Here is a 13,007-nt window from a genome sequence, read left to right on the forward strand (position 1 = left end):
CGTTAGGGACGGTACATACTAAGACATGGGTGTAACCACAGAATGTAGAAAATGAGTTTCTTTAAAACTTTGGTGTGATGAGGACAATAAGTGAATGGTACATATTTGTTACTGGTCTCAGCAGGACAGAAAACAATACAGTCAGTACTGAGGACCATAGTGGAGCTGGGCTGGGACAGAGGAAAGGTTTCATTTTCTGAATCTATTTATAACACACACATACACACCCTCACACACAACTGTTACTAACGACATGTTTCCTCTTTTCCATAATTGCTATAAACCCTCGCCTCTGAGGATCTTACCAGTTAAATGTTGTGTAACAGTGAAACTTTACAGAGCTGACAGTGTCTCAATTCAAAGACAGAAATGTAATTTCTCATGAGAAAGGTAAAATACTGTGCAGCTCTGAGACCCAGTACAAATCTAATGAACACATCCTGATTTTCTGTTGTTTTGTTCTCAACATAATGTTGCATCTTTGCAACATTATCATTAGCCCGATGACTTTCTGAATAAACTAATACAAAACTGCTTCACCTATTAAAAACTGTTAGTCAGTATTCAGAGTTTATGTATGAACTATGCATTAATAATTTCATATGAATTTAAAAGCATCTTAAATTACACCTGTGAATTTGAAATGGTCTCCTGTTCTCTCAGCTCACTAGTAAAATACTGATCCCTGCACTCATTCTGAGACCAGTTTTTATCAGATGTACACAAAGCTTAATGATCTGTTCATAGATTCAATGTTCATGAAGATCCCTGGAAAACTTTGGACCTCAGTTGCTAAGATCCTACACTCTTTCAGTTCTCTACTCATCTCCATGACAGCTGAACATTGTCTCTGAGTCTGTGCTGTAGGAAAGGAAGAGATGATTTAGACAATAATGAGAACATTTTAGGAATGACGTTAATTGCTCCACATCTTAAAACACCCTCCAGCTGTTTTCAGAGAAAAGCTGCGGTTGAGGTGTTAAACCTGTCTGAGTTGTTAAGAAGATTTTCCATTCTCACCTGATCCAGTCAGCAATGATGTGATGTGGGACACACATCTCAGTGTGATCACAGACTCTGTGTTATTCGCTTAATTCACTCTTTATCAGACTGACTTTAAAACTGAAACCTGTAATACTGACCCACCTACATCTGTAAAATATAATATTATCACATGTATAACACAACATTTAAAATAATATACAGACCAAGAAACATGACATGTCATATTTCACATGGAAGAGACATTGTACACTGTACCTCATTGTGCCACATGACAGAAAAATATACCACTTTCATTTTTATTGAACATTATTTATAAGACAAACTGAAAAAGAAAAGAAAGGGTGAGAGTTGAATGTCACAATATGAACCTTGTACATATCTATTCATTTCTTGTAGATGTTAATTTAGACTAAACTGGGCCATAAACACATGAAACACATGAAGATGTAAGAACTATGTATGACTGACAAACAGAGCAGATCTGTGTATCTCTGTATCATTGTACCATATCACTCTCCTGTATGGTTAACATGACTAATTTTGGTACTCAGTGACTGTGAATATTCTGGTCAAAATGGTCTGCTTGTAAAGGTGTTGAGCGAACAGTTCCACGAACACATACATCACTTGACAGCATCTATAAAAGTTTTAGGGCATATACTGACTGTTTCATAATGAATGTTTCATAATGAGTGCTATTTCATTAACCTAATTCATACATGTAAGAACAGATCTCTGTTTTTGGCACTTTAGTGGAACATCTTGATCAACCTGATTCTTAGAACAAGGGGGAATCAATCAGAATCATCCTATGCCTAAACTCCACCCTCTAACACACCTTACCCAAAGGGAAGGAGTATAACGTATCACCTGTGAAGATCTCTGAAAGAGTAACTACAGCTTTTCCCTCAAATAAATCATATGAAACCCTGGACAACTTGTGGTCATTTAGGCATTTTACTGAAAAACATAACATAAAGGATTTACAAAACACGAATTTTCTCTTTCAGTCTGATTGAACCTCTCAGCCAGCCCATCTGTCTGGGTCCTTAATGCAGTGATGCTCAGTTTCTTAATGCAGGGTTAGTTCATCAGCTGTGAGGTAAAGCTGGACCCTGATTAGACATTTGTGCCCTTGAAGTTGAACAGTCACTTCTGCAATAGGTTGTTTTCTTTTATTACCATGCACTGCCATGCCAATGGAACAGATAAATTGTGGTTAATGGTCCATGCTGAATTTTAGACTGAATACTAATATCACTGAACCTTGAACTAATTCAAAGTAACTCTTCATTAGTATTAACATATACATAATAATACCATGAACCTGGCAAGTACAGTAATACTCTTCAAATTCAGCACTCCTAGATAACTAAGTTCCTGGATCACCACATTTGATAAAATAGGAAATGTTTTGTCACATACTCAAAGAATAATAAACATGAATGTAAACATTTATTACAGCAATTAAATTCAAACTGTATAGAATGTATCTAATGTTGAATAAAATGGGATTTAGGTGGAACCGAGGCACACTCGCCATACACACACGACAGATGACATCTAAACAACACACAAGAACACTAACAACTAATGACAGACAATAACAATAGCCTTGCTGCCTTTAGTATGCCTGAATGAAACAACTATGTACTGTATCTATGAAGTATTACTCACGAAGAGGCAAGCTTAACCAAAAGAAACTATCTGAGTGATGTTTTAATGGAGCTCCTGGTCTCCTTCAGAGCTTGGGCTTGGTCCCATCATTCGTACAGCTCCCTTCTTCCTCTTTGTAAGTCCACCCTGTGGTCTCCCAATGACCTTCCTCCTCTTCAACCTTGCCAGACCCTTTGGTTTTGGCCCGAAGGCCAGTCCTCTGTTAGGCAGGATGCACCTTTTTTATGACTGGCCATCCCACTCCTGACACCAACGGTGATGGAGGTAGGCTACAATAACTGTGAATGTGCCATCTATTCTGGAACAACAGGGCCCAGCTATTTCACCTTAATCACAGCGTGTGTGTGTGTGTGTGTGTGTGTGTGTGTGTGTGTGTGTGTGAAGGAAGGTATTTATGTTCATATATATGTATATATGTATGAGTTGATACTTAAGCCGAACCAGACTTTTAAAAGAACATAGTAACTTACTCTATGACATAATTCTTGTATTGATTAAAAATGAAGATGAGATATAGACATTCCTCATCACACTCAAATGACTTTTCACTAATAATAAAGTGATGTGTTCTAGGAGGAGCTCATGACTATGTTGAAGCCATTACAGGAGAAACTGCAAGATTTTGAAGAAACCAAATTGACCTGGACTAAAATAGCAGAGTACATTAAGGTGAGAATTCAGCGCTAACAGTGCTTTAACATGTGCATGACAATTTCAAACATGTTTCATGCCCTTTTCTTTCTCTCAATTTCTTTCAGAGCCACGCCGCCAAAACAGAGTGGCGGATTAAGGAGGAATTCAGAAAGCTTCAACAGTTTCTGCAAGATGAAGAGACATCCAGGATAACTGCACTGAGGGAGGAAGAAGAGCAGAAGAGTCAGATGATGAAGGAGAAGATTGAGGAGATAAACAGTGAAATATCATCTCTCTCACAGACAGTCAAAGCCATAGAAAACGTGATAAGAACTGATGACGTGTCACTCCTACAGGTGAAGACCAAAAACACACGCTCTGTCTCCGTGTTTTTTCAGGACCGTGAAAAGACATTTCATTTAAAGACTAATATAGGAACATGCAAAATAAATATGTCTTTTGTTTCAATGTTGTAGGACTTCAAGACCACTGTGAAAAGGTAAAAATCAAACATCTAGTTTTGTTAGTTTGAATTTGAACCCAAATGTCTAACATCTCTAACTTTTTTCCAGAGCTGAATGCACACTTGAAACACTACAGCATCCAGCGACTGTGTCAGGAGCACCAGTCAATGTGGCAAAGCACCTGGGCAACCTGAAGTTCAGAGTCTGGGAGAAGATGCAGGACCTTGTTGAGTTCAGTAAGTTTTTACCGTAATAATTTGTGCAATAAAAGTGACAATAAAAGTGACATTATTTACTTTAAGAGCCATTGTGAAATAATGAGTGAGACAGACAGACAGAGAGAGAGAGAGAGAGAGAGAGAGAGAGAGAGAGAGAGAAATTGGGTAAAGGTGGTGAAGCTTGAATTCTTGGATTCTACAAAGCCTAATGTGATAGAGTCTATTCATTTAGAATAATTATATTCACACTGGTCCAGGTTGTCTACAATAACAGAAGAATAAATATGTGAATCTCTACATCATCTCTCCCTCTGTCTTTACTTTTTCTCTTCAGGCCCTGTGGTTCTGGATGCCACCACTGCATCACCATGTCTCATCCTGTCTGAGGATCTGACCAGTGTGAGATACACTGATGAGAAACAGCAGATTCCTGATAATCCAGAGAGATTTGATGAATATGCATGTGTTCTGGGCTCTGAAGGCTTTGACTCAGGGAAACACTGCTGGGATGTTGATGTTGGGAACAGTACATACTGGGACTTGGGTGTGACCACAGGGTCAAACCAGAGGACGGGAGACTCATTCTTTAACACTGGTGTCTGGCGTGTTCGGTTATACGATGGTAAATACAGGTCAAAGGCCTCAGGAGGGTCAAGGACTCCACTGACACTGAATAATAAACTCCAGAAGATCAGAGTGGAATTGGACTGGGACAGAGGAAGACTCTCATTCTCTGACCCTCTAAATAACACACACATACATACCTTCACACACTCTTTTACTGAGAGAATGTTTCCATACTTATACAATCGATGTAAACTCTCTCCTCTGAGGATCTTACCAGTGAAGTGTGATATATCAGTGAAACAGCACAGTTAGATGTGATACTGTCTCTATTTAAAGTGAAATGTCCCTACTCTTATTGTCGTGAATGTTATTTCCAATATGAATTTAGTTAAGTTGTTTGTCTTGATGTTTTGTCTGGAGTTTGTGCAAGTGATAGCACATGAATCCTCTCATAGCCTGAATATATTCTTAATCTTGATTGGAAATGAATTTGCATTTGAAGGATTTTGTATCCACCTCACTGTTGTGAATTCTTAAAAAGATCTCTGTTGCATACAAAAGATATGTTTTTTGAATGAATATTTGTGGATGTGTGATGAGTCAAAGAATGAGTCAGTGCTGTTGTGTCACAGGTGGTGAGTCACAGATAGATGTAGGGTTTGATTTTACTCTTATACAATTAACAGAGGGACTACAAGAATCGCATTGGGATGATTTTGTTTATTTTATTTGGAAGAGGTTTTTTTTTTTGGTTTGATTTAGTGTCTTATTTTATTTTAATATAGTGTGTTTAACATTTTTTTTTTCATTTCACTTTCTGTAGTTTTGTCTGGTGGTGAATAAATAAAGAGGTTGTAAAAGTCCAAAGTCTGGATTTGTGTAATGTTGCAATTCCCTCATGCATCCACCCATTGTGTTTATACTTACAGTTCTTGTCATTCATCAGTGTGCTGAGGGTGTAGCCATGGTTATCACACATGAGAGTTATAATCTGACTCTGTGTGACTTGTTCAGTGACTGTGACATCAGAACTGTGGTTAATTGGTTCATCAGCGTCACGGTAAAGATATGAACCAAAGTCACAGTCATGAGAACATAACCTATTAAACCTCCAAGATATGGTCTTGCAATTGTGTTTGCGTTAGGTGACAGCTTTATTTTGAATACGTGACGCACCTGTCTGCAAGGGAGGCTCCATAGCTAAGTGGTAAGAGCACCAGGGGTTCTAAGTTCAGTTTGCAATTTTTGAGAGGCCTCCTGAAATCTCCTGAAATCAAAGGCCATGACCCTGTGTCAGAAAGATACTAGTGCACTGAAAACTAATGCAGCTTGACTAGAACTACATATTCCACAAAACACTGAGCAAAAAAGTCCCGGGAAGTAAGGATTGTGACCAAAAATGTATCTTTAGCATAAGGCAGAGGTTCCTTTAAACCTGTCTACCAAAGGACATGTGTATTCATCTTGTAAAAATGAAATGTATGTAAAATGTGATAACAATATATGCCCGAAACAAGTACAAAACAACAACAACAACGGAGAATTACTAGCTTTGTAATTTGTGCTTATCAGACTGCCTGTATTTTAATTGTATGCTGCTAAATATTCAGAGTTTCTGTATAATCTGAGGGTGTGATACTTATTTACAACAGCAGGTGGAAGCACAACATGCGGCAAAAGGCTGAGAATGCCAGCGTCATGAAACATGCATGTGTTAGTTCAGGAGTTCCTTTTCTTGTGAGCTAGGGAGATCATGTGTGTCTTGTTTTTACACATGACACGTTTAAAATATTTAAACATTAAAACATGCAAGTCTAAAATATTTTCAATGAATTCCATTTTACACGGAATGAATCTTTTTATGGAAAGGTGCTTTACATGGATTGAATCTCAACTTTGCATGGAGGACGAGAAATTAAAGTTGACGCAGTGCCATTAAAATGAATGTCCTTTGATATCAAAATGTTTTTATGCTGTAGTGGAGGGTGCTGGGAGGGTTTGAATAGAGAGGGACACTGCATCTTCAATTTTAATGTATCAAAATGTATTTCACCATCTATTTTAGTATTTTCATGTCATTTTACATATTTCTATTTGAAAACCAGCAGTGTATGTTTGTCAAAATTCCCATTTACAGGACCAACATTCCTGCCCCAGTAAAGGAGTCAACCTGTGTGTACTGCCCATATACAATGTGTTTTTCCCCCCACAATTCAATGTATAGGCAATGTACTAAAGAGTTATTACTAGACCTGTACAGTCCCATCAAGTAATTAAGGGAATGTTATGCGAAATTTTTTGGTGATCTTTACATACTGTAAGTGCTACTGCAAATTTTGAATACCTCTTCAGTGCCTGTGCAATTTGTGATCAACTTGTAGTTTGGCTGCTTTGTTATCAGGGCAGGTCACTGAAGACGTTGACTTGTATGATTTGGAGACAAACCGTAAACCTGAGATTCAGGCATGCACTTCACTGCGGTCCACATCACTTCCAATTGTCTCCTTACGCTGTGAGACTGGTTTGACATGAGTGAGTTAAGTATGAGGAAAAAGATAAGGAAGCAGCCAATCAGAATCATTTTAAACTTAACTCCACCCCTGTACAGACACAGGAACGAAGGTCGTAAGAGACTAAGCATCACTGTTTGCAGTGTTCAATATCTGGCAAGAGCTATTCAACCACAGCTGATTAAACAGTTTATAGTTACATGACAAAAAACAGAAGCATAAAGTTTTGGGGGGACTAAAGACAGAGCACATATGGTCCTGTGAGTACTGCTCTCATTTTAACCTTGAACTCCGGAAGGTTAAGACAAGCTTTACTACACTGTACTTGGTACAAAGCACAAACTGTTACTGTCAGGGACCAAAAATGACGTCGAAACATTTTCAGTCGAAGGAAGATCTCTCTTGCCCCGTGTGCTGTGACATCTTTACGGATCCTGTTCTCCTACCGTGTAGTCATAGTGTCTGTGAAGTGTGTGTGCAGAAATTCTGGGAAGCCAAACAATTTCAGGAGTGTCCTGTCTGTAGGAGAAGATCCTCAAAAGAGAAGCCTCCTAGAAACCTGGCTCTAAAGAACCTGTGTGAGACTTTCCTACAGGAGAGAAATCAGAGATCTTCATCAGGGTCTGAGGAACTCTGTAGTCTGCACAGTGAAAGACTCAGACTCTTCTGTCTGGAGGACAAACAAACTGCATGTTTTGTGTGCCGGGATTCAGAAAGACACACAAATCACAAATTCCGTCCAATAGAGGAAGCTGCCCCAAGTTACAGGGTGAGAAATATTCTCATGCCATTCAGGTTTCTTAAATGAAAGTTATACAGTGATGAACAATAATCTCAGGTTATCCTGTCTTTACTGGACATTATTCATAGCAGTATTTTGTGAAAGATATTGTAGATGCTTGAAGCAGGTTTACCCCTGAGACATAATAGAACTGTCAGTTGATTTATACACCTGGCAAACATTTTACCATTGCATTAAAATATGAATTTATGCTGGTTCAGTTAGTTGATTTATTGCGTAAAACAGGTCTGTCCCGTTTATGGACTGAAATTTCATAAAGCACACCATGCATAGAAAACGCCCACAGGTTGGATTCCAGATCTATTGTTCAATGAAGTGTTGTTTTTGCTTTGCAGGAAGAAGTGAAAGCTGCACTGGGACCTTTACAAGAGAAACTGAAACTCTTTAAAAAAGTTAAACTGACCTGTGATAAAACAGCAGAACACATTAAGGTGAGAAGAACGACTGATGTACAATTAATGGACACTGAAAAACTGCATGAAAAAAAGGTGATAACAACAAAAAACAACAACAACAAAAAAACAAACAATAAGGTCCATGTACATGGTTCTTTTCTAGACCCAGTCGCAGCACACAGAGAAACAGATTAAGAAGGAGTTTGAGAAACTCCATCAGTTTCTACTAGATGAAGAGACAGCCAGGATAACTGCACTGAGGGAGGAAGAGGAGCAGAAGAGTCAGATGATGAAGGAGAAGATTGAGGAGATGAGTAGAGAGATCTCAATTCTTTCAGACACAATCAGAGCCATTGAAGAGGAGTTGGGCACTAAGGACGTATCATTCTTGATGGTAAAAATCAGAGTGCTTTAACTCGCCATTGTCTCTCTTTCTTTCTGTGCTCACAATTCAAAACCCCACAGTAAGTATCTGATCAGTAAATATGCACCTTTTGTTCTCTTTCTATAGAATTTCAAGACCACAATAAAAAGGTGAGTTGTGTCTCTGTCTTTTCTGTGGTTCTGAGTCCAAACCCGCAGCAGCACTGACTCCTCTATGTTATTCCAGAGCCCAGTGCACACTGCAGGATCCAGAAATGCTTTCAGGAGCACTGATCAATGTGGCAAAGCACCTGGGCAACCTGAAGTTCAGAGTGTGGGAGAAGATGGAGGAGATTGTTCAATACAGTGAGTCTGTTCACTGGATAATGGAATAAAAAAAGGGAATCTTAAAACAACGTCATCTGCTAATTTGGTTTATTCATACACTTGTGGTTACGCACGTGTTCTTTATAATAAGTTTATTTTTTTGCAGAACTGTCTAAAGGTGGTCCCCTTAACATATTTACTTTACTGACCTTTCACTCACCAGTCTGCTGCACTGGACTGAATGACTCACCTCCGCCCACAGTCCCCATACCTCACTCACAGTCTGGGCTCACTGCACCAATGTAACAGATTCACCTGGATCCCAGCTGACCTACTAAACTTGGGTTAAGGAATAAGATGCCCCTAGCACACGAGTTAAACACTTGAGCAGAGAGCCTGAAGTTTTGGGGAGGGAGGTTCTCTTGGCATTGCATGTAACGGGCTCATCTCCACTACATTTACAGAACAGTCAGAGTCTCGAAATTAGGGTCACAGTTGTCCAGTTCCTCTACATCAGCAAAAATATAAATATGTAAATATGTTTCATTTCTCTCTGTGTCTCTGTTCTCTCTCTTCAGCTCCTGTGATTCTGGACCCCGACACTGCAGCACCATGGCTCATCCTGTCTGAGGATCTGACCAGTGTGAGATTCAGTGATGACAAACAGCAGATTCCTGATAATCCAGAGAGATTTGATGATTATACATTTGTGCTGGGCTCTGAGGGCTTTGATTCAGGGAAACACTGTTGGGATGTCGATGTTGGGGAGAGTACGACGTGGTATATTGGCGTGACTGCAGAGTCAAACCAGAGGAAGGGAGAGGACGCGCTGCAGGCGGCCTGGCGTGTAGGTTATGAGGATGGAGAATATTGGTCAGAGGTCCCATCCGGTGGTACTCCCTTGAGAGTGACTGAGAAACTCCAAAAGATCAGGGTGGAGCTGGACTGGGACAAAGGAAAACTGTCGTATTTCCATCTACTAAATAAACGACATATAATTACACTGACACACACTTTTAAAGAGAGAATGTTTCCATCCTTTTATCACTTCTGTTCACTTTCTCCTCTAAAGATCTTACCACTGAAGAGTTGTGTAACAGTGAAACAGCACAGTTAGAGCTGATACTGTCTCAGTTTAAAGTGAGATGTTTCTACTGTTATTGGTTCTGTCATAAATTTTATTCTAGATCAGAAAGCTGATTTACTGAACCCAGGCGTAAATCTATTTAGCTTGTTTATTTTGATTATACTCCTACACCACACATCTATTACAAGTGTATATAGAAATGTAAAAAAGAAATACAGCATAACTAATATGTAAGTTTAATGTAGGTGGTGGCATCTAGGTCTTTCCTTTTACTGAATATAGTGTGATTTTTTTTTCTTTCTCGGTCAGCTTTGGATATTTATAGAGTTAATGTAGAGGTTTGAGAAAAAGTCTCTTAGTTTGTGACAAGGCAAACAGTCAAACCTCATTTTTTCTGTTTTCTGAAGTTTATTAATCTACTTTAATCTACGTTTGAGACGTATTCTTTCTTTCTGAGTTGTAGTTCATACTAACAGTTGAAAAGATGGCGCTATTACACTGGACATCAGGACATTACTGATAGTGTATTATCATACAGTGCAACTGGTATTATCACGAACAAAATAAACTTGGTGTCAGTGTTCAACAGCCCATGAGCTGAAGTGTCTGTTTCATTAATTTTCATTAGCTTCAGTGAGACTGTCTGTTTCAGGTCCAGCTTCTCTCAGACCCGTAGTTGATAAGATTAATGATACTAGCTGGTGGGTATGAAGACGACTTATCTTTTTGAAATGACCATTGCATTATCACTCAAACTCAAAAACAACATCTCAGTCACATTTATAACAGAAACGTCAGTACATACACATTTAAGCTATAGGCTAAATATTGAAAAACATCTTCAACTCAAGTAATCCTTTTCCTGACCTTTTTCTGAGATTTGTGTCTTTTTTGTTTACTGAGATTTTAAAATGTCTCATGCAATATTGATATTTCAAAGAGTATTATATATATCAAGTCTGTTTCGACTGAGGAAGCTTTAGTCAAGCTCTCGAAATCCAATCAGATTACTACCATTGTGATGTGACATTATAAATACTCTAGTGGTGAACTGAGTGAAGGGCTAATGAGAAATAGAAATGTCATACCTCATCATGACACCAGGGGGCAGAGCATCACAGGGAGACCACGGAGGTTCTACCTGGGCTCTCACTCACTCATTATCTAATGCTCTCTCTCTCACTCATTATCTAAGCCGATTATCCTGATTAGCGTCACGGCGAGTGCTGGAGCCTATCCCAGGGAAACACCCTGGACAGGTCGCCGGTCCTTCTTATCTAATGCTGCTTATCGTGGAGGGTGCTGGAGCCTATCCAAGCACTCACAGGGACGGAAACACCCTGGACAGGTCCATCGCAGGGCAGAAACACACATTCATAATCTGGTGTCTCCAACTGGAGATTGGACTGTGGGAGGAAGCCCACGCAGACAGGAGGAGAACATGCATGTTCGATTCCCCGCCCGGCTGGGAATCGAACCCAAGACCTTCTTGCTACCCACTGCGCCGTGTCTGTGTTTTGTTTGGGAGTCTGTAGGTTCTGATTTCCATGTCTCACAGGTTTTTTACCCTGTCATCCTGTCACCGGTTGAGGTTTATACAGCTATGACTTTCCTTGCACTGGGATCTGGCAGTGCTCTGAGGTGGTCCTGTGCACCAGTGCTGCAACGTTGTTGTGCCTGTTCAAGTGCTCAGTGTTGGTGATCTTCTCAGTATCCAAACAGCGGGAGGGCAACTGTCTTATCTTGTTCCATGCATAGCCTAAAGTTTGGCTCATTGGTCACCCTCAGTATTCTTGCTTTATGGCACGTGGCTAATCCTGTGCCCTGATGATGAGAGCTTCTGTTGGTGCCTTGACACCAGCCATCCATCTGTATACCTCTTCTATGGGGTTTTGTTCCTCTACCTAGCGTCAGCGTGGGGATCTTGCCGCGCTTAATGATAGGCCTAGCACATTTGTCTTGTCCGAACTTCATTTTGATGTCATCTGAGAAGGTCTTCACTGTCTGGATCGGGGACACGATTTCATCCGCTAATCTTTCACAGAGCTTGATGTCATCCACTTACATTAGGTGTTGCATCTTCCTTCCAGACTTCAGCTTGTATCCTAGACCTGATACAAAAACCCAACACACTGAACCCAGTTCCTTGCCATTGTCTGTCAGTTGGGCTCTCCAGGATTTCATGGATCTGTCAGTCAACAGTGTTATCTCCAGTTTGATCTTGTGTAACTTGAGTGAATCTACGGTCCAGGAGTGTGACACACGGTCAAATGCCCTCTGGTAGGCAATCCATGCCAGTGAAATGTTGGTGAAAGGTATATTCGGTATGTAAAACATATCCACAGATCACAAAGAATTTTTTTTGATAAGTGAGATCTTTTTTTTGGGTACTTCACCATGATGTGTCTCTACCAGAAGATAAGTTGAGTGAAAGATTGCTTTGAAATATGAAAGTCACACCAGGAACACAGATGACAGAAGAACAGTAAAGAAAAAAAACCCCTCTAAAACACAAAAAAATGTTTATTTTCCTCTTAGGTGTCCATATGCACCTGTACGTATTTTAATGGCCATCACAGGGCATGTGAGTAATGGGGAGCAAATTATTTGATACTGTATATGTCAGTTCAAACATATGTATTTGTTTGTCTGGTTTTATTGGATGTGAAGGAGGGACTCTGACAAGCCAATGACGTGGCATCAGAGGAGTGGTTATTTGTTATTTGAGTCACTGTACAATAAAGATAGGAAACATATTCATGTCCATATAACCTGTTAAACCTCCTAGGTGTGACTACTGTTGTGTTTGCATTGGGTGTGATGTTTATATTGAATAAGAGAATACCTTTCTTCAGGTTAAGGCTCCATAGCTCAGTGGTTAGAGCACTGGTCTTGTAAACCAGGGGTCGCGAGTTCGATCCTCGCTGGGGCCTCATTTTGGAGAGGTTCACATTGGCCC

General features: G+C 39.8%; 2 protein-coding genes and 1 non-coding gene across 3 annotated transcripts; all 3 read left to right on the forward strand.

The window, feature by feature from the left end:
• The first annotated feature begins 2,940 nt into the window (after nucleotides 1-2,940).
• Nucleotides 2,941-4,876, forward strand: LOC115821581 (zinc-binding protein A33-like). The gene is made up of 5 exons (XM_030785392.1): nucleotides 2,941-2,946; nucleotides 3,256-3,351; nucleotides 3,441-3,502; nucleotides 3,888-4,015; nucleotides 4,332-4,876. The coding sequence occupies exons 1-5, from the start codon at nucleotides 2,941-2,943 to the stop codon at nucleotides 4,874-4,876; spliced, it is 837 nt and encodes a 278-aa protein (XP_030641252.1).
• Nucleotides 4,877-7,438: 2,562 nt separating this feature from the next.
• Nucleotides 7,439-10,078, forward strand: LOC115821582 (zinc-binding protein A33-like). The gene is made up of 6 exons (XM_030785393.1): nucleotides 7,439-7,843; nucleotides 8,212-8,307; nucleotides 8,435-8,665; nucleotides 8,783-8,805; nucleotides 8,882-9,000; nucleotides 9,540-10,078. Exons 1-6 carry the CDS (start codon nucleotides 7,439-7,441, stop codon nucleotides 10,076-10,078), a joined length of 1,413 nt encoding a protein of 470 aa, XP_030641253.1.
• Nucleotides 10,079-12,908: 2,830 nt separating this feature from the next.
• trnat-ugu (transfer RNA threonine (anticodon UGU)) lies at nucleotides 12,909-12,981 on the forward strand. The gene has a single exon. It is a non-coding gene; the product is annotated as a tRNA-Thr (tRNA).
• Nucleotides 12,982-13,007: the final 26 nt, after the last annotated feature.

Source organism: Chanos chanos, chromosome 9, assembly GCF_902362185.1.
Source record: "Chanos chanos chromosome 9, fChaCha1.1, whole genome shotgun sequence".
In the NCBI taxonomy this organism is placed as follows: Eukaryota; Metazoa; Chordata; class Actinopteri; order Gonorynchiformes; family Chanidae; genus Chanos; species Chanos chanos.

Coding starts and splice junctions, on each gene's coding strand:
- LOC115821581 (XM_030785392.1), top strand. Junction 3,503..3,887: donor AGAAAGCTTCAACAGTTTCT/GCAAGATGAAGA, acceptor ACTTTTTTCCAG/AGCTGAATGCACACTTGAAA. Junction 4,016..4,331: donor GCAGGACCTTGTTGAGTTCA/GTAAGTTTTTAC, acceptor TTTTCTCTTCAG/GCCCTGTGGTTCTGGATGCC.
- LOC115821582 (XM_030785393.1), top strand. CDS start 7,439: ATGACGTCGAAACATTTTCAGTCGAAGGAAGATCTCTCTTGCCCCGTG. Junction 7,844..8,211: donor AAGCTGCCCCAAGTTACAGG/GTGAGAAATATT, acceptor TTTGCTTTGCAG/GAAGAAGTGAAAGCTGCACT. Junction 8,666..8,782: donor AGGACGTATCATTCTTGATG/GTAAAAATCAGA, acceptor CTCTTTCTATAG/AATTTCAAGACCACAATAAA.